Source organism: Homarus americanus, unplaced genomic scaffold (assembly GCF_018991925.1).
Source record: "Homarus americanus isolate GMGI-L3 unplaced genomic scaffold, GMGI_Hamer_2.0 scaffold56241, whole genome shotgun sequence".
Lineage (NCBI taxonomy): Eukaryota > Metazoa > Arthropoda > Malacostraca > Decapoda > Nephropidae > Homarus > Homarus americanus.
Genome location: NW_024740202.1, coordinates 2,490,979 through 2,516,942, shown reverse-complemented (window position 1 = coordinate 2,516,942; position 25,964 = coordinate 2,490,979). Strand labels below are relative to the sequence as shown.

Below are 25,964 nucleotides of genomic sequence, written 5' to 3'. Positions count from 1 at the left end.
AAACACTCTTGTGCCTACCTCACTCAAGTGTGATAGTGGACAGTGTGTTCTCATCAATAAATATGATGAAAACTAAATGTAGGAATAGGTCACCCACAGAAACTCTCACAGGCTTCCATGCAAAGCAACTGATCAAAGGTAAGGCATTGTAGGGGTATATAAGCTCTGTCTCTCCATTGAGATTCATTCTGACCATTCTTCTTGAACAAGCAACACCTCCTCCTCCGCCGCTGCCTGGCTGCCTTCGCTTCTCCTCGCCTGCCTGGCGGTCCTCGCTCCCGCCAGCGAGCATGGCGACCTAACAGCTGTCCTTCCCTGAGCTTCCTCACCAACCAACTCTCATTCTGCCCATCTTCCTGAACAAGCAACACCTCCTCCAGCAAGCTCCATGCTGTCAGCTTTCATTCAACCAGGAGGCCAGCAACAGGCAACATCTTCTCTAACGAAGCTCCTGCACATCTACCTCCTTCAACACGCTACTCACCGAACGTCTTCTACTGAGCAGCTCCTCACCACACGGCACCTCCAGCACCAGACTGTCTACCACCTTAGAGTTTCCATCCATCCTGAGTGCTAGACAACATAATATCACGAAACCCTACAATATTATGCTTAATTAAGATTATATGCCGGTATCATACAGTAACTGCTATTCTTGTAAGTTTGTTTAAGTACTGGTGAAGAGGAAAATTAATCAGAGACGTGACCGATCGCCCAAGCGGCTAACGAGCCTATCAGTGGTTGAAGAGGATAAAAGTAAAAAAAGTAAAAGTAATATAAAGTTAAAAGAAAACTGAAAATACAGTAAGAATTATCATTTTTCTATTGTAAAAAAAACTACAGATATTACTTTAGATTTTTTCAGATATTTTACAGTGAATCTACAGATATTAAAATTTTCCACACGGCCATGCTGCAGCAGGTAGACGCTGTTAGCCACCTGTTGAGAGAACCAGCGGTGTTGACGGTTGACCTCTAACCACTCCAGAGTCATTAACTGCTGCCTGTGTCTTACGCTTTGTCCCTGTTGCTGCCTGAGTCAACCTTTGGTTTTTTAACTATCAATATTTACCCCTGAGTGTAAAATATTGTTCCTGTTGGTATCTGAGTAAACTATTGTTCCTGTTGCCACATGACTGTTGACCTTTGTTCTTGTTGCTCGAGTATTAAGATTTGTGTTTGTTGTTGCCTGAGTGTCAACCGTTGTCCCCTAATACTGTACATCGTCATATCGTAATAATGTCATCAAGACCAACGAAGCAAAGGCGAGTGGTGAAGTGGGACAGCAGGAGAACTACTAAGAAGGTTGTTGGCCGAGACTCCATGGAGGATGGCGGGGAGCATTTACCAAGACCGTCCCAAACTCTTCCCTTGACCTTTGATCTACCAGGTACAGTACTGATGTCTTGATGATTGCTAATAACCTGGTAGTGATTGGTAATCTGTTTTCTTCTTTTACTTTTATCCTCTTCACCACTGATCGGCTGGTTAATATACAGGACAGTAATTATAAAGGACTAACCCACGAGCGAAATTGATTGAAAACAATTATAAAAACGCCGGATTTTGTTACAATATAGTGGACACTGTTGTAGTTTGTGGAAATATGTTAAAAAACGGATATTTTTTTAAATAAACTCTGCTTAACATTTGTGGTTATGAAGAACAGACCTAACCAACCAACCAAACAAACTAACCTAGCATGACCTAACTTCCCAGGTATATTAAACAGAAAAAACTTACTTTGATATGGTGAAATTTGAGGCATTTTCTGGACGTGAGATAATACGGCCACATCGGCCTATGCAGCCCTGGCGGGTTAGTCCTATATATTAACGTATAGGACTAACCCGTGGACGAGTTATTTGTATGACTTTATTTTCTTAATTTATTTTCATCAGTGAGTTCTGATATGGTAATCATTTCTTGTGCAAATGTTTCGTTTTGTAGGTAATTAGGCGCGCACTAATTAGTCTTACTGGCGGTAATGAGGCTGCACTCTGCTGCGGCGCTTTTCCCCGGACTTGCGGCAGTTTCATTTTCAGCATGACGTGTGAAGGTTGTTGCCTGTCTTATGTGGACATAATTTGTGAATTTAGGGATAAAGACAACGAGACCCTTCAATTGTTCGAAGACCACGGTAGTGTTGCTTTAAATAGAGACTGTCCACATTGCGAGAATCACTCTGCTTTCAGATCGGAAAGAAATCTGTTCATCGCTAACGAGCCGATGAGTGGTGAAGAGGATAAAAGTAAAAGTAAAAAGGCACCGAGTGTGAGCTCTTTCAAGACCAGACTTGACCAACACTGGAGCAGGTTTAGGTACATTCAGGAGCCAGTACTTGCCCAGTACTTGCCAACAGTGCGTAACAGAGACGTGACCGATCGCCCAAGCGGCTAATGAGCCGATCAGCGGTGAAGAGGTTAAAAGGAAAGAATACAATACATGATGTGCTATGGGCTATACTTTCAGTTTCTGTTAAAATCCTCTTAGCTTTCTCTGCAACACTGTAGACAAAAAAATGCTGACTGGAAATTAGTGAAATACAGCTTTGGGTCCCGGTATACAATATAAATTTTTTGTCCATTGTAGTGAAGGCAGGGAGAATTGGTCGTGGTAAAGCACTACAGATGTCAACATGCTCCCCAATTGATCACCAATCAGGTAAGCTTCTGTGACAACTGTAACTGTACAGGTATATAAATATTTTCTAAATTTTTTTATGACTTTTCTTTTATTTTTCATCTGCTGTCAGGTTTTTTATCTAGGATTTGAAGTAGAAAAAAATGTAGGCAGATCATCAAGAGCAATGGATGGATCCTGCACAAGACGTTGGCCCTCTACCCGAGTCGTTTCTCCTACACCTATCACTCTGCCATCCACATATGATTTTGTTTTGGTTTCCTTACATCATGGACATCTTAAAACCTGTTCATGTTCATCTAACTTCTTATGACTTCAAAGAAACTTGATCCAACCTCAGAAAATTTTTACCATCCATAATTGATAACATATTACTGAACAGTACAGTATTTGAACTATCTGACTTGCTGTAATGTTGTCTTCCAGAGTAATTTGGCATTTCTTTGGAAAGATTTCATTCATCTTTGTTGAGAAAGTTTATTTACTGGTGCTGTAGTTTTATGCTGCTCCATTACTTTCATTTATTGATAATCATATTCAGAGAGGTACATAATTTACCCTATACTGTACTGTATTTTATGTTTTGTTACAGCAAATATACTGTACTGGCAGTTTTATTACTCTACACGCTCTCATTTTTCTACAGTTTCATCTTTTGAGAACCTCCAAAACATTGCAATTACTGCATTTCAGAGAGAGACAATTTTTTTATTATAATTTTCAATTAAGCTAACTAAGTCTTTTACCTATTTACAGCAAAACCAATTAATCCAGGTGCGTATTACACGCCCGTGGGTATAACAGATTGTGGGTTAAATGTTCGACCTGCTGTACCTGGAGATTGTTATGTCAGAAAGTCGTGGAAAAACTTGTCTAATGCTCCTGTTGCGTATCAGGTTCAGCAGGTATGTATATTACACCTTGTGATGTTTCCTCACTTTATCATTTTATTGATTGACAATTAATTAATTAGAAATCCCCCACATCATGCAAAATGAATGCAAAAAGACCAGCCAGTGCTTTGCTAAATGCATCTTGTATCATGAAATCGTGAATGAGATACTTTAAAGATGAATTAAAGGCTTTAGTAAATAACATGAGCATGATGAAGGAAGAACAGTTGATAAACAGCCACAAAAGGGAAGACATACACACACATCTCTCATTTGTTTAAGATACAACTGAAAGATGTGTACAGGAATTCATATACACTGTACAGTACTATACTGTATACTGTATTAGTGTATGTAATTTTTTCCTGTAAATTTATCAGTGTTTGTATATGAAAAGTCAGCTTAAGTACCCCACAAATTTTCCCAGCTGGGAATGCATCTCTTCTTGATGCATTACATTGTTTCTTATGGGAAAATTGTGTTAGTTAATCCCATATCCTGTTAGCTAATCCATGTATATTATGTTAGTTAATCCCCATATCCTGTTAGTTAATCACCCATATCCTCTGTTAGTTAATCACCCATATCTTGTTAGTTAATCCCCCATATCCTCTGGAAAGGAGTTAGGTTTCGACTGTACACGTCCAATTGTAAGAGAAGTTAATCGTCACGTCACAATCTTTGGGCTGAGGAAGTTGATGTTTTCCTTCTCATTAATGGTGATGGATGAACTTCACCTACACATCACCATCCATGAGCAGAGGTGGTTAGTTATCTTATACGTCAAGCCTTCAGCGATGGGAAGGGAAGATTGCCGTCTTAATAATGACGGTTAAAGGCAAATTTTTGAGATTGTACAGGTACCTTCTGTAAATATCCCTGATCTCTTCTGTGTATATGTGTCTATAGCAGTGAATGGCTGAAACGAACTGTATGTATCTTGTTTTCTCCTCAGATGCTTTATGAAGATCAATTCACTGATGATGAACCAAGTAACAGCAGCAGTTTTCAAAAGAATAGTAACCATATAAATGGTAAGAACAAATTTGATTGGATATCTGATGAATATAATTTTGGAGAATATCAAAATCCAAATGTGGGGAATGGGCTACCTCTGCACTGACATAGGTGGTGCAGATATTCATATGAACAGTTCTCTGGAGAAGATACAAGTACAGGAACAAAGTCCATGGGAACCTTTGGATTTTTTAAGCTAGACCTAAATTCAACTACAGAATTTCCATTTCTATAATCTAAGAAAACTTTAGGAAATTACACGAGTAATTAGCTTGTTAAGCAAGTAAAGGTAAAAAAAAAAGGCAAGGGTTATTTAGGAAATAGTTATTAGCCAAAATGTTCAGGGAAACTTTACATTGGGTACCTCAGAAAGGAAGGTCTTGGGTCTTGTACTGTAACTCTAAACTTGTTTTTAAATCTTTTTAATCGTGCTTAACCCTCTCGTTCACGCAATATGTTTTTAAGTTTCTGTGACCATGACAAAAGTCATTACTTTTACTTTTATCCTCTTCGCTACTGATTGGCTCGTTAGCCGCTTGGGCGTTCGGTCACGTCTCTGATACGCACTGTTGGCAGATACTGGGCATGTACCGGCTCATGAATATATCGGAACGGACGTCCACCCCACAAGGGGTCACAGCTCAAGGTTGAAGAAGCCACAGGTCCAGAAAACTTTGAGGGCAAATTTTTTTGGAGTGAAAATTGCGAACTCTTGGAGCAACGTGCCAGAGAGCATTGTGACAGCACCAAGTGTGAGCTCATTCAAGGCCAGACTTGACCAACACTGGAGCAGGTTCCAATATATTCAGGAGCCAGAGCATGCCCAGTACAGTATAGTCTGCATTTACGCGGTCAGTTGAATCCGTGGAGTACCGCGTAAAACGAGAAACGCGTAAATGAAATAACAGAACATATGGGATTAATTGAAATAGAGACTGGGCCGACCCCCAAACTCCACTTTTTGCGACACATTACGTACGTTGTAGTAAAAATAGTATCTTAATTTTATGATGGTATGCACACACACATAATATAGAAGAGAAATATCAATAAGAGAATAATATACTGTACCAGGTAAAAGAAAAATCAAGGTTTAACACTTACGTTAGTAGAAGAGATGGGTCGGCATACGAGGATGGGGGCTGGTTCCGAGGTAGAGAGCAGATTACTTCCCTCAGGTGAATCACCATCACTATCCACCATAGTTGTCAGGGCCTCCCTGACAAACCCCTCAAAGTCACCATCACTGTCACTATCACTGGCTGTGGTGGATTGCGGGCGAAGAAGTCAGTGATGTTACGCTGACGGCTAGTGTTGATGTGGTCGTGATACTTCCGGATGTACTGCTCCATACTTTGATCTTGAAGGTTATTGAAGACTTCATACCGGTGATTGACATGGTCTTTTGAAAGGGTGAGCTTTAGTTTCTTGGCAAACCCGATGGCATCCTTTACATCACCATGAGTTAACTTCTGTTGTTCTCGGGCTGCCACACCACCTGCCTCCTCACTGACGTCATCGTCTTCCAACATCTCGTCGGCAGTCGCCTCAGGATCCCTGAATACCTCCATGATGTCGTTGTTGGTGGTCTCGTAGAAGCCTGTAGCTGTAACACTCTGTGCAGCTTCTCTTGCAAGGTCCACTGCCACTGCAACAGACTGAACCTCACCAGCCACAGGTTGACTGTGCCTCCCACCTGGGATACCCTGCAACACATGCCGCCACGCGTGACGAATTGTTACCACAGACAGCTGCACCCATGCCTCCACCAAGAAATCAACAGCTTTCTTTACGTTAAACATTTTCCAAAACTGTTTAACTCGCACTTCATGCTCCGCCAACTCTTGTTCTGCATCCTCGTTGTCGTCGCTCTCGCTATCTGTGCCGCTCAGAAGGTTACCCAACTCATCCTTGGTGTTGGTACAGTCGTTCAGGAGCTTAAACTTCTTTGCAGAGAATGCTGCCTTAACGTTCCATATCAACTCCTGGTCCATGGGCTGGATTAACGACGTAGTGTTGGGAGGAAGGAAGACCACTTTTACATTGGGGTGACGATCCAACAGTAGGGGCGAGTGTCCTGGTGCGTTGCCAAGCAGCAACAAAATGTTGAATGGCACATTATTTTGCGCACAGAATTTCTTGACGTCAGGAACGAAACAGTCATCAAACCAGGAGAGGGACAGGCCAGTGAACATCCACGCCTTACGTGAGGTTACCCAGTGGACATTTAGCTTGGTCATGTCCATGTTCTTGTCGGCGTGCAGCTTGCAGGCTGTGTGGATCACCAACAACTTGAGCTTACAGGTACCGGAGGCATTGGTGGTAAACAGGACGGTGATGCGCTCCTTCTGCAACTTTCGGCCCCGAAACTTGCTGGCAGACTGGACAACGAAGGTCTTGGAAAGTAATTTTTTCCAAAACAGACCGGATTCATCCATGTTGAAGACCTGGTCTTCGGTGTACTGTCCTTCCTCCATAACTTCTCGTAAGAATGGAGGAAAATCCATGGCGGCAGCACGGTCAGCACTGGCTCCTTCGCCAACAATGTTAATGTTGGTAATCTTGTTCCTTTTCTTAAACCCTTGCAGCCACCCAGAGGAAGCAGTGAAGGGTTTGGGCTGTGCAATTCCCATCTTGCGCGCCACTGATGCGTACAGTTCACGTGCGTAGTCCTGCACTACCCGCGTGTCGACCGCCATGTTCCGTCTTGCCTGACGAATTAAGTAGCTCACCAGCAAGTTCTCAGTCTTGAGCAGCACCTTATTCTGACAGTACTTCACCATTGAAGCACCTGCAGACTTTGTTATGCTCATGTGTTCTTTAATTTTGGCGGCATCTTTCTTGATCGTCCGGATCGTAGATTCGTTCACGCCATGCTGGTGCGCCAAATCAACTTGTCCCGTTCCTTTCTCTAAATCTTGCACGATCTTGTACTTAACTTCGTAACTTAGGGCACGTCGTATCTTCTTGGGCTTGGGGCGGCTGGGTCCAGGTAAAACAAGGTTTTTCTGGGGGTGGTGGGGGTCCAGCGGATGCCATTGTTGAACAGATTAGCGAGCACAAGAGAGAACAGTATACGCGGTGACTGAGAACAATGAGACAGACGCGGCTAGGTCAGTAGCTTCCCTCCCATGCCAGGCCACGTCATATAACATTAGACCAATCACAGCTAGCGACGGAGGAGGTAAGGATGCGTGGCCCAATCACAGTCCGATACGTCATGACGTCAGCGATAACGCAACAGCGACATACTGCGCATCCATATCTGCGGCGCTTCCTGCGTATGGTCGAGAATGGACTGCTTGGATAAAAAATGGTGGGAGCGTCTGGACCTCCAGCCGCTCTCCGCGTAAATGACCAAATTTACCGCGCAATTAAAGCATTTACATTTTGGCAAGGCACCGCCTAAATGACCAAACACGTAAACAAAATCCGCGTAAATGCAGACTGTACTGTACTTGCCAACAGTGCGTATCAGAGACGTGACTGACCGCTCAAGCTGCCAAGCTGCTTATGAGCTGATCAGTGGTGAAGAGGATAAAAGTAAAAATAAAGTTAATGGGACCTGTCATCACCACTCACGTGGGGTCTGGTCATCTTCGTTGTGTGGCCAATTTATCCTAATTTATTTATTTTATTTTTTACATAATTTATACCTCACTGGCTTCATTATTGTTTTGGCTTTTTTAACATAAGCCATAAAAAAAAAAATAAAAAAAAAAAATATATTGCTAGGCGTTAACATACCTAGGTTAAAAGCTAAGCTTCGCATTCTGGATTGAACAAAAAATATATTTTTTGTTTGTTCACTGAATAAAAAAAAAAAATTCCCAACATCATAACTTTGATATTTTCTCTCAAACCTATGAAGTGTATGAAAGTTATAGAAGCAGAACTTTATTACAGTATTTTTCTAACGGTGGATTACAAATTTTTATAGGTTTTATAATTTTGGAGAAAATTGTGAAAAACTAAAAACATGCCAAATCAAAAAAATATTTATCTCTTGATTTTTTCATACCTATAAGGTTTATTGTATTCATTTTTAGTGCATTGTATAGCTTGTAATGTTAGAAAGAGAAATGTGGTCTTAAATATCCTATAGCACTTATGTTTGTCATATCACATTTTTAAGTTTGTGGACAGGCATTTTTCCATGAGTCATGCTCCTAGCCACACACACTGTACATTTTTTGTATGAGTTATACATATATTCAGTTACTGTACTTACATAAATTTGAAAATAAATGTATAAGTAAAGTGCTGTATTGGCCCATATATGTGATCTATATGAGGTGGTGGTAGGGACAAGCTGCTTCCCATTTTTGCTCTGTTTTCCTAATTTTGTTTCATTGCCACCACCACTTTTACTATAACTGATTGACAATCCTTCGAGGTAGGAAGCAGTTTCCTCTTCTCTCAGATATTTCCCTTGATAATGTACCCATGTGAGGCATGTTCCATTATTGTTTGAATGAATTTGTTGTGATTTGTGTCATGGTGCAAGAGAGGGTTAAAATTGTACTAAGATTAGCAAAAACTTCAAGAGAAATACTTGAAAAGTATTGTATAGAAAAAAAATGACACTGTGGTCATGTAATTAGGGATGAGGGGATAATAACAGAAATATTAATAGGCAAAGTTGGGGGTAGGAGAGGCCAGGGGGAAGGCAGAGACTGGGATGGATGAATGAAATTAAAAACTGGGTCCAGAGACATAAAAACCGAAGAGGATTTGTAAAAACAGGCCAAGATGCTATGAATGTTTAGAATCGACTGTGGTTGCTAACCCTCAGATATGAGGAAGATAATCTTAATGCACATCACCTCATGTTCATGAATTTTAATGAAACTGCAGGTCCTTTAAGTGTGTATTGACATGGAATGGAGATTTTATTTATAATTGTAAATAATATATGGTGATTAATGGTGTGACACTCATGTTTACCCAGGTGGTGTCCTTGAGATGATGTTGTTTGTCTGTTTCATAAATGATATGCCAGATGTTATTCATTCTTACATATAAAGGCTTGCAGATTACCCTAAGCTATTCAGAGAAGTTAAAAATCTTTTATACTGTACTGTGAAGCATTACAGGAAGGTCTCTAGTGGCTTTCAGAGTGGATGTGGAGATTTACATGAGAAAATGGAACAGGATGCATCTTGGTTTCATCAATAGTAAGGAGGTGTGTCATATGTCCCAACAGGACAGACACTTCATGAACTGAAAATATATGTGAGAAAGATCTGGATGTTGATGTTGGTAATGAACTGAGGTTTTCTGATGATTGTGAGAAAAAGATGAATCTTGCTAATTAACTAGTAGGACTTAAGCAAAAATCTAATTCTTATTTAAATGTCCATCTCTCAAAAGTGTTTTCAAAGTCTGGTGGCTCTCCTATGGACATTTTCAATCGACTGACGTCCCTAGCATGTCTCAGTTACCAGACGGGATGACAGTATATTCAAGAGTCCATACATGCCCAATACTGTACTTGTACTTGCGAACAGTGTGTAACAGAGACCAAACCAACTGTCCAACTGGCTATTGAGCTGACAAGTTGTGAAAGTGATGAATGATTTAAATATTAGAAAAGGTATGTTAACAATGCATAAACTTTCCAACAAAGTCTCGGTAGTACTCAGAATAAATATTTATAATTTGGAATATGTTTAAAATACACTCAGCACTCCTGAATGTTTACTTTTATGTACAAGGATAGTACAGGGGGTTCCTGGGTTATGAACGGCTTCCACTCCCGAGGACATTCTTAAGTTGGATTTGTAAGTAAGTCGGAACACATGCTCTGTGCATACTGTACTTACAGAACAATGTTTAAAATACCATTATTTCATAGCCTAAGTCCTTATATACATCTAAAATCACTTTATTTAAGACAAAAGAAGAAATAGAATGACGAAATACAGTAAATGAAAGTAAAAAATAAGTCATCAGGCAAATAAAATATCGTAAATTTCAAGTTTAACCTTGTTCCTATCGGCGGGCATTTGTCAGTCAGACGTTTGTAAGTCGGGGACCCCTGTACTTGTTAAATATGCAACAGTTTCTGAATTTATGAACAAAGTTGTATTTTACAGCTCAATAGAATGGTTTAATTTAACCCCTGTAGGGCAGTTGTGTCATTTACTTTTGTTCATTAACTGATATGTTGAGGAGGAAATTGATTTAGAATAAGATTTTACTGTAATCTTTTCTGTCCTCAGCTCAGTATATAGTGTATTTTCATCTCCCTCGTGCCAGTGGTTAAAAACAAATGCCAAAATGAGTTAAACAATGTTAAAAACCATAAAACAAACAAAATAAAGTATCTTGATCAGCAGCTGCCTTCTCCGTAAGTTTCCTGAGCTCTACAATAGTTTGGGCTTTTACATCCTCCCAACATGTCTCTCTTCTGACATGTTCTTTATATACTCAAGTTTATCATATCATATACTCTATAATTTCTTTGTCAAAACTTCATCTAGTTTCTTCTCAAATCACTGCTCATTTACATTTCTATTAATATATTTGCAATTGCCAGACACATGGGCAATTTCTTAACTGGTTCTAATTGAGGTTGAAATTCAGATGGTGTCAATGATGTAAATTGGAGATCCATTAAGCTAGGGTGTCAGAGGTGGACACCTGGAAGCCAACACTTTTACCAAACCCTTCTTTCATTTAACTGAAAATATTACAAAATTATGAAGAAAGATTAGATTTGGTGGGTTGGTTTTGCTGTTGTAATAATTATTTTATTCTTACATTATTTCCAGGACTGTGGCACTTTTATTACTGTATGTCTGCTTCATCTAATGATCTTATGTTTTCACTTTCCCCTTCTGTATATTATCTTCAGACAGCAAGTGGCCATTTTACACTTAACACAAGAGGTCCTTCACACATACCACTAATCATTACAGTACAGGTACTATTGTTTTCACCTCATTTACTCCCATAACCTGTGACTCCATTAGTCCTTCCATTTCTTAACCCTTTGACTCCTGAAGGGTTAAACAATCATTGTCAAAGGCTTAAATTCTCCACTACCTCTTTAATATTATCAGCACTAAAGTAAATTGTCAGCATATACACAGTACTGTACCATCTCCCCGGGTAGACTAGTCATGATACAGTGCCTCTAACTCCATGGTAACCAAACAACACAAAGATAACATATTCCTTATGAACAGGTTGTCACAGGGTCCATATCCCCCAAATAAAACTTTCTCTACTTAATTTAGGGTTCTATGGTGATGAGTGTTCAGATAGTGACTCGGTAAATGAAGTTCGGTAGGTATAGATAAAAAAAAATCATGAAATTATTGTTTTTACTGTGTCAAGCTTACAATTCATATCCTATTCTCAATTGAGTAATGCCAAAATAACATGGTTATATATCTCGGTTCATTCATCGCTAACTCTTGAAATATAAAACAACATTCAATCAAGCTGAACAATTCCATACAGTACTTTGTGCTGAACTGTGCCATTGTTATATATTATACAGTACATTATACTGTACTATAATTCAGAACTTGCAGAAATACAAACTGTTTCATTACAGTTATTGTAATTACTGTACTATGTAATGAAACTGTTTGGACTGTAACTTTAGTTTTTTTTACAGTATTTCCTTGAAATAATATGAGTATGCTATACAGTACAATACTTGGCCTGATATCAACACTATTTTCCAGGTCAGCATCCAAACTTTCAGTAAGACTTGCAGTACTTCCATATATCGTACCATGTAAATTAATTCTGTACAAATTATTCAGTATCCTTCCAACTTCTGTAAACTGAAGAATATTCAAGAAAATCAAATCACTAACATTCAGGGCACAGGTACTCTTTATGTTTACCTGTGTCTTATAAATCAAGTACCTGTACAGTACTAACAATGTGACCATTTCACCAATCACAGATTATCACAACTACTGGAAAATCCACAACCTATTAGCTATTTTTTTTCACCTCGCATGCTCAAGTAGGCATAATAAAAAACACACTTTTTAATAAAAACAACTCATACAAACTTGTAACAACTTCCTATTATTTATTAAATAACTATAATGATTGGGTTTGGAAATCTGGTTGTTCAAATATCCAGTAAATGAATCTAACAGTGTAAATTAAAATATACACTCGAGCAACACTGACTGTAGGCAGCTGAATCGATTTTAGTTTAAGATTTGTGGTAAAGTATTACAAGAATTAAGGTTTAACTAATTAAAACTTGGTACAGTACTTTAATTCTAGTAGCAGATATTACCAGTTGAGAAATTATGTAAAACTGTATTCTAAGTAAGCCCAATAAAATAAACTGCCTTCAAGTCATACTATGGTTATGCTATATGACACCAGCTACAAGAAGGCACATTATACTGTACCGTACTGTACCTGCATAAGAAATAACATCCAAAATAAACAAAGTCAAAAGTTAAAAATAATCACAAACTTAAGGATACTGTTCAATTACCATTTGAAGCTGAGATTAGGGTCAATGTGTTTAGAAATTATTGCTTAGTATTATAATACATTTCTACTTAAATAAAATACACTAAGAAGGCTAGGGAGCAAAAATGTCATTATCAATTGGAAAGTAGCACCATGGAGAATCTTCCTGTTCCTCTAAACTGATACCAAGGAAGTTGTTTACACTAGACAAGAGTCATGAGGGATAACAACCAACATCCCATGGCAGTGAAAATGTTGAGGAATGCATTATGAGAGTTAATATATACACAATATTATCTTACACCACAAGTTTAAATGAAAACCGTAATACTAGTCACAAGGATTGAATAATTTTAAATTTGTCTTTATATGAAAGTTATAAAATTGATATGTTAGCATAAATTCATAGTTCTCTATCTGCAGTATAATAACTCTGTGGATTTCATATAATGCTACCAAGTTACACCATACATGAGCAAATTATAATATACACTGTACTTTATAAATCAAGAACTGTGAAAGGCTTAGTATAGTGAAACAGTTTACATTCATTTTTATGTACAGTATAACATAATGAAGTCATTTACAGTTGTGGACCCAAAAATATTTGTCAGGGAGGGAGGTGGTGCATTCTTGGCACATACATAAAGGTGAAGACCAAGTGTGATTTTCTTTCCACAAATTTATTTTTTGTATAGTTTAATTATGAGGCAGACTCCACTTAAACTCCCTCCCTGCTGACTTGTTCTTATCCACAAATGTATATGTACTCTTCTACAAGGCAAATAACTATGATATCAAGAAGTAAGGTGAGAATTTTAGAGCCAACAGGTGTATAGGTTAAGGTGATGTTTATGAGGAGTTATGTGTATGCAGCCTTTTGTGTAAAGCATCACACACACACAAAGACCAAAAAAGTGATGTACTTAACCTCTACTCAGTATAGTATATCTCAATTTGTGTTACCTGTACCACAAATTATGAAAATACCAAACATAAATAATTAAAATAAAAAGAGGTTATAGGTGTCTGATGTAGTGCAGTAAGTTTAGGAAATTAGGCCAACTTTAACTTGGTGCATGTACTGTATTGTACCCCAGGAACACTTAAGCAGGATCTTCTTGAATTTAGTTTAGTGCAACCTTTGTATCTCTGCTGACCACAATAGGCAATAAGACTGTTTAATATTATACAGGGAATCTGGATACAGACATGTACAACTTCGTCCTAATAGGTTCGGACACCTGCGCTGTGACAAAAATATTGCTCCTCACCAAATACTGTATTGTACGGTACTGTATATCACTATAGCTTGTGCCAGCACCTCGGCATTATGACTTCTTGAGAGAATGTTAACTACAGTACCTCCTCGGCTCTCACCTTACCTCCAAATTATAGGAAGAGATTCACAACCAAGTTTTTAATCAGATCTGTAATCTCACAATAAGTAAATTAATAAATAAAATAAAAGAAGAGTGGTAAGGTAATTAACTGCATACATTTACAAGCACAAAAGACATCCTAGTTACTCAATATTCTCTTTCCTGAGGCTGTTGGGTACTTATGACAACTAGTAGTGGAAACCTTAATAGCATATACTCTTCATTTGGCATCCTCCAATCACGAAACTACTCCAACATTCTCTTAAACCATTTGATTCTACACTAACTCTTCAGTAACTAACACAATGCTGTTTACTGGATGTTAATCTCATGTCGTCTCCTTGGCATTCCTTCTCCCTCCTACCTTCACAGTACCACTACAGTGTGGTCTGTGTATTATGATCAGTTAATACATTTTAACAGTAACTCCATATTGTTCATACATAATAAAGATTGAGGTAACTGCTACTTCATAAGTGTTACAGGTTTCTACTGATACTTATAGGTACTGAACTGTACTTATAGTGCAAGGTGATGGTAACTATATATTCTATTCCTGCTGGGTGAATGTTAAAGGTTTAACATAAATGAGAAGTAAAAATTAACATGAAATTAAAATAATATTTTACAAGAATTAATAGAAGATCCCATGTTTGATATATAAAAAAAAATCATTGGTACAGTGCCCTCCAAATGATGACATTAAATATTAATATTGCTAATGAATAACAATACTCCAGTAGTATTAAATCATACTAGTAAATTGGTAACAAGTTCTACATTAAGAAACTGCCACACACTGATCATTATATTGTGAACAACTCAACTCTTGGCGCCTTGTACAGTAAATTAAGTCTTGGCTTCCATACACCAATTTCCTGAACTGTACTCAGTCAAGAAATCTGTTCAGTTCATATTCTGAGTCATGGAGTTCAAACCAAACATTAACAACCTTATGAAGAAATAAATTTTTAATTTGATTGCGGTTTGGCATCTCAGTAACAACTCTGGATTCCTGGGGACTTTAGAAGCCTATGAAGATTTGAGTGTGTGAGAGGGGTGTGAGTGATTACTGCTTCACAAAGGCTCTGCATATCAACCAACTGCTAACCATGGGGTAAATAGATTCCTTAATAAATATGAGATCTGGAGCGTCATACAGTAATTGTAATATCACATGAATTACGTTCCCTAACACTCCACTAAAGAAGTACAGTATCTTTTATCAGTAACTTGATTAAATGTTCTCAATATGTTATACTCCTTTTTCACCACAAAGTCTATTAATTCTATATCTTTTTAGCTGTATTAGTCAGCTCTATGAACTCCTCTCTTGATGGACTTAGTTAACTTTTCTCCCACTTCTCTGGCCTTTGCTCGGCACTATTACAGCTAATGACTAATTCTTGGTAATCACAGTTTCCTCTTACTTCAGCACTGAACACCTTAAATTTGGTGATGTAAGTACTGAGAGAAATATTAGAAACTGGCCAATTTCGTTGTACTGTCACCCAATCATAAAAGTCCTGTCACTTCTCATACTGCTCCATGAACCCCAAGATTCAAACTCGTGAACCTGAAGCAGTAGACACCGATGCATTACTGTATTCTATCCCAAAATACTAGGATTCACGAGTCTGAATCTCAGGATTCGTGGTGCAGGGGGAGAGATGACAGGACTTTTGTGGGTGACTGTACTACCTGTACTCTGTATAAGTATTAGGAAGAGGTACGATACTGAACTAAGATTTTAAAACACTTATAACATTCATGCCAACCATTACCACACTGGCCACTAATATATATGAAGCTAGTTTAATAATCAGTTACATTATAAGTGTTACAGTTTTGCTTGAATCTGTAGTCTTTGAGTCGTCTTAAATGATGCTGCACTATACAGTGTATATGAAAGAGGGGGCTGGATAAGGTTGTAGTTATTTTTTTTCTATTTAATAATTCGCAAGTAACTATGCAGTAATTAACTTCTTTAATACTGAGAGTCTGCTACAAGACAAAGAAGTACTGTACTGTATATGGTGAACTGAACATTTACCAAAGTCCAGATTGTCTTGGACTACTGTAAAGAATAACACATTTGACATAAAATCATTAATAACAATTTGTAGATTCACAACCAAGTAAATATGTTTGAGAAATTTATCACAATTAACTTAATGATAACTACCTAAAGGTTTCCAACAAATTACATGATAATTGTCCAGTTTGTGGTCAGGATAACCCTCCAAATTAAGTAACTGTCTTCTTGTTTTAATGAGAGAATATCATACACTTAAACATACATTTTTAAGCTCAGAATTAGATAATGCCTCACATCCAATCTGGTTATCTACTAAGTATAAGCTGATGGACATGATCTTTGAGTGTTACTAAAGCCAGGACAAAGGCTCGACACCCTTTGTGGTGAGGGTGAAGCATAGACGTGTTACTTATCAGGGAGCACAATGGTTGATATGAGGAAAACCTGATCAAGTAATTTCTTCATCTTAATTAATGTCCATCATGGAAGATGTTCACATGGAAATTTGAGCACGTGCTAATATTGAGGGGAAAACCTTCACCATCACTGTGCACTATATTGTACTTAAGTGATAATGAAAAAGTAAATGGTGTTAAATACAATTTCTTCTCAACCACCATACTGACTGTGTTAAAGCCAAAAGCTGGACATATACAGGGGTCCCTCGCTATATGAACGCTTAAGATACACAAATTTCCTAAATAAACACCTCTTTCGTGTTATGAAAGCTTTCCCAAATAACAGCTGCTATTGTTTAAGCTTAATAGGTTCCACATGAACCTTCTCAATATGACTGATGTGTTTGTTTCTTTATACAGTACAGTACTGTATACGATAGACGGAAAAATATCATAATTGCATACAGTACACATCAACATTGTACTGCATCACGAGGTTAATGACTGTGTCAAGCCTTCAGCAAATATCAAGCTGTAACTTAAAGATTACTGTGCCTTAAGACCTTGATGAAGAGTATTTGTAGATAGGAATACAATAATTTCCAAGGAGTAAGCACATTACTCATTGACACATACTATACCGATCATTTAAATGTTGCTAGTAAGAAAAGGGAAAATATAACCTGTATTCAGATGAAGCATCAATTCATTATACATAATTCAGTAGTTCAATTATTCATCTATAAATAATAATATTTAGCATTCACAAAGAACAATAAAGCTGTTAAATACACTGTCAATATAAATCAAACTGGCTTAAAATTCTCTATGTAACTTTGATTAGCTCACTGAGATCCATGACCTCCAAGAAACAGCATAAAAACCCCAATTAAGTTCTATATGCAGTACTTCAAAGATAAAAAAAAAAATAGTTCCATCTAATCTGTGGGTATGATGTGTGTTGTCCCCAGGTAATCACAAGTTACCACAAAGCCCCATTTCATATCATTACCTGATCGATGTCTTTCTCATAGCACCAGACAAGCTCTCTTCACCCTTCCCTTCTTCGTCGGAACAACCATCAAAAAACGGATTTCTATTTACCCTCGGGCGAACAGATGGAGCGGCGGTATGAGAACCGAGTACTTTTCCTTTAGTTTCTGGTTTACTAGTACCAGTAGCAGGAGATATGCTTTGATTTTCTGGTGAGCATCTCCCATTCATTCTCTCCTCACCATTTGTCGCTGGCAACCAATCGTAATAAGGATTGTATGGCAAAGACTCGTCTACCGTTGATGTGGTCGGCTGCCGATTACTGGCAAGATTTGGGCTTGATGAGGATGTGTCGGGGTGAAAGGTACTTTCATTAAAGCTGGAGTTATCACATGCACTGAGTGGTGGATACTTCACAACCTGGTTTAAGTGGGATTCCTTATTTAAGTTTGGTTCACTATTAGAGTGAGGTGAATTTGGAGGGGAAGGTAAATGTGGAGGATGTGTCTCCTCGGGCAGAGAGGGGCTATTAGGAATATGGAATGGTTGTGATCGTGGAGGTCTTGGAAGATCAGGGTAAATATGACTAGGCGGACTTTGTGGAGGTGGAATAGTTGGGGCATTAGGGGTCGAGTGTTTGTGTGGCACGGTTGGTCCTCTACCACGAGGCAAGCGATCTGGAGAGCTTATTGTTGATATGGAAGCATTTGGAGCAGAAGGTTCACTAAATGAGGAAGTGTTCATATTGAAAGGCATGTTATGGGATGAGTTATTAGTTCCATTATGCTTTGAGTTTGATGAGAGATCATCGAGGTGTTCAACAGAAGGAGTATATGGGGGAGGAGGGTCTTCAGGCAGTGGCAACTTTTGGGATATACTGTTGCGACGATAAGATCGCACTTGCTCCTTGGCATCTTGTACAAACTTTTTAGCTGATCCTGCACCTGAAATATTGAAAATATATTACAGTTACCAGAAACAAAACATTTCATGTACTATATAGTGAAACACTTTTAAAAGCATATGCTGTACTGTGGCCTCTCTCTCAGTTTCTTGTCCCTGATGTTATTTCTAAACACTGTACCTCTCCATATGTCATTCTTGGCTTACCCCTGGCTCGCCTCCCCTCCACATTAAACTCAAGCAGCTCTTGACTCAGTTGGTCTCCTCCATTCCCTCCACATGCCCATACCATCTCTGTCTACCACTACACAACACTTCAACAAATATGCTCAATACCCAGCTGCCCTCTTAGCTCTGAACAGGGTTCCCTGATTTATAGTACAGTACAGTCTCTCCTTGACTTACGACATATTCGACAACCCAGACATACAACAGCCATGATCGCATAAAATATTTTTCACATTACATATTTTCAAGTCTCAACGTTAGTGATCGCACTGTGTACTGACAAAATTTTCGTTTGTAATTCCCTTTAAAATGGCTGGCAAGCGTAAAAGTGAGAGTTCTCGTGGTGCTGAGAAGAAAAAGAGACACCCATTTTAGAATTTCTATGTATTATTTTCGACTTACGACCTGGTCGTCGGGACGGAACCCCGTCGTAAGTCGAGGAGAGACTGTATTATCAAAAGCCTATCCAATTCGGTTTACTGATTGCTGGCCATCATGAGGATAAATGCCTCGACACTTAGGTCTGATGCTTTCATCCAAAATACTAATTGGTATCTTAAGTACTGTATATAATTGCAATAATCATTTGCTATTACTTACAATATGAACTACTCATATAACATTACACACACTCCAAAAGGTATCATTATAGATGAGTTATATGAATTTTAAAATGATCACTGCGGCTCCTGTTGTCAAAATCCTTAGTACGTTTTGTCATATTGTCTCACACAAAACTGTAAAGATACTTTTTGGAATGTGTGTACATATGAGACAGCAAAATCAGTTTTTTGTAAGTACTGCAAGTACCAAGAAAGGAGAAATACACTTGTAAACCAAAAGCTGACAGTTTTTGAGAAGAGGTAAATAACTCGCCTGTGTATTTGATATCGTGCAGGTCTCTGTCATGTACATCTGGGAGCTGGGACGCTATGTTCTGGTGAGCACTGAATATCATCATGCACTTATGAGCAAGCTCACAGTAAGCCCCACCAAGCTTCAGAAGCCCTTCCTTAACACGTATCATTTTCACTGCCTCGTTCTCTCCGACACGTTCCACCACTGCCAGAGGTCATTTCAGAATGGTAGGATCAGGTTAACCTACTACAAATCACATAATACTTGTGAGACAGTGAAACTAATATACTATAGTAAAGTACTGTACAGTATTAGTTATGACAAGAAAATAAAAGCATCTATGTTTACCTGAACTAAGACTTAAGTAAATCAAGGTTTAAACTTTGCTGTCCTAATGTCTGAGAAATAAAAACAATGTTGCTGCCTGTAAAGTATCTAGAGAAAACTTTTAACATTCACAAACAACATCTTTTGAGAGACTTGTTTCTAGTAAACAGAGAACAAATTAATATCTGACTATAACACACTCGTTGATTTCTCTTGGGTAGTGTTTTTTATCATAGATATAAAGTAAGTCGTCATTCTTTTAGTACTGTATTAATGCTGTGAAATGAAGTTGATGAAATCATTCAAATTTGATCTGTAAACCTATATAAAATCAATAAAGTAATTAACGGTACATACAGGTATAAGTATTGTGAAGATCACCTTCCTAACACATAATAAATCTAGTATGAAAGTTTATTTTAAACAAACTTTAGTATCACAACAAGTAAAAAAAAAGCAGCAAGTCCTTCCTCGAGTACAGTACAACTTTGTTCGCAAGATGGTAACTCCTGGTTGTTTTGTTGCCAACAAACTGCTTTCTGGATTTCTTCAACCTTCAAAATTAGGTCATTATACAATATTTTATTACAGTTTTTATTATCTTTGTTTTTCCATTCTAGTGTGGGGTGGATCAGGGGCCTTCAGTTTGAAATGCAATTTTTGGATCATCTGAAGAATTTCCACCCCAGCTTATTTCACCTAAAGATTAACCACCATAACACTATTTGGGGGATTAAGTTAGAGTGGTTAATCTACAGGTGAAATAAGCTAGGGTGGAGATACTTCAGGTGACCCCAATATTCTTCTAAACTACCACGAAATCATAATCAGCTTGACAGACTTACAGATATTACCAATTTCCAAGACCATCATACAGTATGTTCCTACACCAGTGAAAGAGAATTAACTGCAGGACAGACTGACGGTACTGTACTCACCCTCCAGGTGTGCCAGATCCCGTGACCTTTCTGCCTGGCTTAATTTCTCCCTCAACAAGTGAATTTCTTCTGGTGGAGCCTGGAAAAGGTAACAATTTAAATGTTACAGACAACTATACACAAAATATTTGAATGTACTGATAATTAGACCAAAATACTTCTCACTACACATGAGGTGTAATTTACAACTTACACAAAGATTCCACACAAGTACTATTTGCAATGCTGATAAACAGACACCATGGCAAATGCTAAGAAACTGTAGGTGTAGTGAATCTGAGCCTAAATTAATGTAAACTCATTAAAAATTAAAATAACTAATTGACCAAAGAAAATCAACAAACTGTACATGAAAAGTTAAAAAGTTCAGTACAGTATTATAACAGCACCTACATCAGGTTCACAATAGGTAAAAGAGATTGGAAGAGGTTTATACAAAAATTTAAGTTAAAGAAACCAATTCCTGCAAGTTCAGATGGAACTACAACTACTGTAACCCAAAGAAAGAGGATAAACTTCCTTATGAATTGATGTACACAAGCTAAGGAAGGAGACAGATAGGTGCTCTTAACAGTCTCCTCTGTAGAAAAAGTTTCAACTCCATGAGACTGGAAGCTTGTAATAATCATCCAGTGAGTTAACACCAAGAGAAATAGGGTTCAAATTTATCACAAGTTTACTTACCTTTTTACAGGCCTTCTTCAAGTCTTTACGTAACTTTCCCTCGCGTTGCTCTCTGACAGAAAGCATCTCCCTAGCTTGTGTAATGTGCTTCTCTCCTTCTAATATCAGCTCATACTGAGTCCTGTACTCCTTCAGATGATCTATAAATATATACCCGGTATAAACAACACATACTAATTGGTCTACAGCTTACTGAACATAAAATGAAACTTCATGGACATTCCACACAATATTTACACTACCCTGTAGATAATGTTCTTAGTTTTCATGGTGGCAATTCCTAAAGTGAAGAAAGGTTGAAAATCACAAAACCACAAGATAGTAAGGTGGACTGCGTGAGATAACATTGTACAGGTACTGTAATTAATTAATAAGCACATCCTCAGGGGGCTTGAAGGATTCAACTGAACCCAACTGTTTGTTTTTTACTAAATCTTCTCTCAAAAAAAATATGTTGTTGGCAACATACCATGTACTGTACTAAATATTCATGGGTGTTTGTACATTATTACATCTTGTACAATACCGGGGGTAAATTCTATTTTTTTTTTATTCTGCTGCACTAGATTCTTCTTAGTTTCCTTTCTCTTCAGTCAGTAGCTAAACAAATAATGAGAATTGTTTCGTATAACACTAGATGACAATATTGTTATATTATTGATATACTGCACAGTATACGATACTGTACATAAATAGTAGACTATATCATACCAGCAAAGTCTCTCTGGACCTCAGACCAGAGCAAAGATAACTCTGCCAGGTGAGTAAAGGTTTCTTCAATTGCCCGATTTTCATGACTGCCACCCGACCAGCTCAGGAGATCTTCTGATGCCGTGGCTTGGGCCAGAGCAAATGCCTTGAAGCTAGTACGAACTTCTCCCAATTGGGATATTACCATCTGTAGACTTCCATGACCACTTGACATGGACCTCAGTCGAACCCCTGACCTGTAACCAAGAAAGAATTTCACGGAGATTTTCTAAACCACAGTACATTATTATGATACAGTCTACTTTTCTTAACAATACAATGAATAAATATACTATCATTGTGTACTAAATTAACCTACTATACACAAGCCAAACTTTTTGTTTAGCCAATGTGTATGTTGCCATCATAGCTCAAGGGTAGACCCAACCCCTTGAGGATGAAGACCTGAACCCCTTGAGGATGGGGATATTACAGTGTGCATCATAAGTTATGTATGCCCCATGTGGAAAGTCAAACACCTCCAGTGCCTCCCATGAAAAAGTTTACCCAAGCATCACAAATATTATAAAAAAATAAAGTGATGTAAAAAACACTGTTCCCAGACCATGGTATATGAAAAGCTTCCTCACACCTTAGCAGAACCTGGCTGTTTCTTCTATTTTACTGTGTACTGCACTGAACAATCTGCCAGACAGTGTTGTGACAGCACTGAGTTTGAGCTCATTCAAGACCAGACTTCACCAACACCGGAGCAGGTACAGATACATTCTGGGACCAGCACGTGCCCAGTACTTACCAAAGTAAGTAACAGAGGCCTGTTCGACCACCCAAGCAGCTAACAAACCGACAAATGGCAAAAGAGGAAAATGGAAAGATAAGCATACCTATCAGAGCCATGAAGGCATCTTATAAGACAACTTTGTGTCTCGGTAACAAAATGTTCCTCAATCACTCCAGAGAACTACATGCTATTTGCCCAATGAACACTTTACATTTCTTTGTAGAATCTCGGCTAATATAGAAAAATCTCTAACCTAGTGACACCAGTATTCTTAACACCAGCCTGCAGTTCAGACACCAGACCAGATCCATTTAATCTAAGCACAAAATACATCTGTATATAGAAAACCCCACAGTTACTTATTTAGTAATGTCCCAGTTGAAAAGTATTACCCATATTAATATCAAAATGGCTCTCAGCTATTGTAAACGTGTCATAACCATTTTTTATTAGTTTCGAGTAGTTTAAATGGTTAAGCATCAGTGTTTACCCTGTAGGATTAATATGCTGACCAGATTCAACCTGCAGTATATATTACACACAGAAGGAGCTGTTGCTAGAGGAAAGAGAAGACTTCTACCATTAGTCACTATATACCCATTTATTAACGTAAAAAAATTTATAATGGCTGAAGTTCTTTATCACAGCTCATGACCGTGACTCATAGAGCTTCCCCCTTATTTTCCTCCTTAAACCTTCACATATAATCACTTTTACACGAATAATTGAACAGTTAGCTCACCTGCGGATTGCCTTGCTTGCTTTATCCATCTCAGTAAAGGTCAACTGTAGTATTAGATGTGGTATTGTCTTAAACTACACCTCCCATAGCATCCCACCCATTTGTTTACCTTTGTCAAGTTTATTTACAGGCAGCAGCACGTTGTCTCTCCCTCACTGAAAACGGTGGTACTGTCAGGGGGACTTGGGAGTACTGGAAGACCTTTTTTACTTTTTACTTTTACAGGGACGGATCCTGGTGGGGTTTTGTGGGGGATCCGGACACCCCACTATTCATCAGAAAATTAAAATTCTTTTTCTTTAATACAGTATTGTAATCAGGCATTTTTTAATAGGAAAATGTAATTACTATTGGCCTCAGAATATCTCCTAATATCAAGTGCATATGGCTTCAAAATGGTCTCAAAATGCCCATGATATTGATCAGATTTAAAAAATAATAATAATCTGGTGGGTGGCCTAACAGCCCCCCCCCCCAAAACCCTCCAGCTGGGTGGGCTCACTGTGCTCGCCATGTTCCCCATTCACAACTTCTTGGACCCCCCCCGGGCCCCCCCCCCTCCTTTGATATTCCTGGATCCGCCACTGATAGGCTCGTTAGCCGCTCGGGCGGTCGGCCACGTTTGTGTCTGTTACACACTGTTCGTAAGTACTGATCATAAACTGTGTAACAGAGACGTGACCGATCGCCCAAGCGGCTAACGAGCCGATCAGTGGTGAAGAGATAAAAGGAAAAATAAAATAAAATAGAAAAATTTTGGGTTTGACTAGGCCTCAGTTGCAGTCAACCTCTGGAATTCTCTTTCTGCCCTTCTACACCCTCACATAGTTTAGTATTTCAACCACCATACAGTAAATCCCTTTTTTTCTGCTCGACATTAGTGACGACCTTAATCCTCTTTTTTTAATCAAAGGGCTTGGTCGTGAGTATATATTTTTTAATCAAATATTAAAGATAACCTCCCAGGAAGAGCACGTATCCTTTTATTATTATTATTATTTCCACCACTTGTTACCCTACTACCGTTGGTTTGTTCTTTTACACAATTACTTAAGGTGCTGGATGTTTGGACCCAGATCCTAGAGCGTGTTGGCAACATCGACACTATATGTTTGGACTTTGCCAAGGCTTTCGACAGCATACCCAATGAAAGGCTGAAAGTTAAACTGGAAGAATGCGGAATTTGGGGAAGTGTCCTAGCGTGGATCGGAAACTCTTCGTGTCCGCAAGCAGTGTGTGGTGATTAATGGCACGAAATCGTCAAGTGTTCCTGTGACAAGCGGGATACCACAAGACAGTGTACTGGGCCCGTTGTTATTTGTTGGTTTCATAAACGACATTTCAAAAGCTATACACTCCTCATCCATACAAATGTTTGCAGACGATGCCAAGTTATTCAAGGAAATTAAAAACCAAACGGACTGTGAAGAGCTACAGAAAGATCTCTGTCAATTTGAGGAGTGGTCAAAGGAATACCAACAGTAAGGAGGCGTGTCACAGGTCCCAGCAGGACGAAGCAACAGCATTAACGGAGACCGTGCCTGTTGACAACGAACTGAAGTTGTCGGACCATTGTGAGAAGAAGGTGGATCAAGCAGCTAAGCCAGTGCGCCATATAAGAAGGGTGTTCAGATGCTTAGCGTCCCCCGTAACGCTTTTCAAAAATGAGATTTTTTTTACGGGGAATAGCCCACCCGGGCACAGGTCATCGACCCACAACGGGGCCTAGGGGGGCCAAAAAATAAGAGTAAAATTAAATTAAAAATAGAAGAGAAAAAGGCTATACTGTACTGTACAGTATTAATTTTCACCATGAAGATGCCGGAAAACCAGCTTTTTAAAGTGAGACAGATTGTATGAGTATGGAAACACAGAAGAAGGCAGAGCATTCCACAGTTTGGCTGTGTGAGGAAAGGAGGATGTACTAAAACGGGTTATTCTAGTGTGACCGACATCTACAGAGAAACG

The 25,964-nt window shown here is 38.5% G+C and overlaps 2 protein-coding genes across 2 annotated transcripts; one reads left to right on the top strand and one right to left on the bottom strand.

Annotated features, from left to right (window-relative positions):
• Positions 1 to 943: 943 nt before the first annotated feature.
• On the top strand, positions 944 to 5,335 carry LOC121875272. The gene is made up of 4 exons (XM_042379733.1): positions 944 to 1,390; positions 2,593 to 2,664; positions 3,400 to 3,548; positions 4,492 to 5,335. Exons 1-4 carry the CDS (start codon positions 1,240 to 1,242, stop codon positions 4,657 to 4,659), a joined length of 540 nt encoding a protein of 179 aa, XP_042235667.1. The 5' UTR covers positions 944 to 1,239; the 3' UTR covers positions 4,660 to 5,335.
• Positions 5,336 to 11,870: 6,535 nt separating this feature from the next.
• LOC121875323 (myosin tail region-interacting protein MTI1-like) lies at positions 11,871 to 24,136 on the bottom strand. Its single transcript, XM_042379825.1, has 6 exons — positions 23,997 to 24,136; positions 22,474 to 22,709; positions 21,763 to 21,902; positions 21,079 to 21,157; positions 19,832 to 20,017; positions 11,871 to 18,768 (listed from the first exon to the last, which is right to left on the bottom strand). The coding sequence occupies exons 1-6, from the start codon at positions 24,023 to 24,025 to the stop codon at positions 17,840 to 17,842; spliced, it is 1,599 nt and encodes a 532-aa protein (XP_042235759.1). The 5' UTR covers positions 24,026 to 24,136; the 3' UTR covers positions 11,871 to 17,839.
• Positions 24,137 to 25,964: the final 1,828 nt, after the last annotated feature.

Coding starts and splice junctions, on each gene's coding strand:
- LOC121875272 (XM_042379733.1), top strand. CDS start 1,240: ATGTCATCAAGACCAACGAAGCAAAGGCGAGTGGTGAAGTGGGACAGC. Junction 2,665..3,399: donor CCCAATTGATCACCAATCAG/GTAAGCTTCTGT, acceptor ACCTATTTACAG/CAAAACCAATTAATCCAGGT. Junction 3,549..4,491: donor TTGCGTATCAGGTTCAGCAG/GTATGTATATTA, acceptor TTTTCTCCTCAG/ATGCTTTATGAAGATCAATT.
- LOC121875323 (XM_042379825.1), bottom strand. CDS start 24,025: ATGGATAAAGCAAGCAAGGCAATCCGCAG. Junction 21,903..22,473: donor GGTCCAGAGAGACTTTGCTG/GTATGATATAGT, acceptor ATATATTTATAG/ATCATCTGAAGGAGTACAGG. Junction 18,769..19,831: donor GCACGATATCAAATACACAG/GCGAGTTATTTA, acceptor TCAATATTTCAG/GTGCAGGATCAGCTAAAAAG.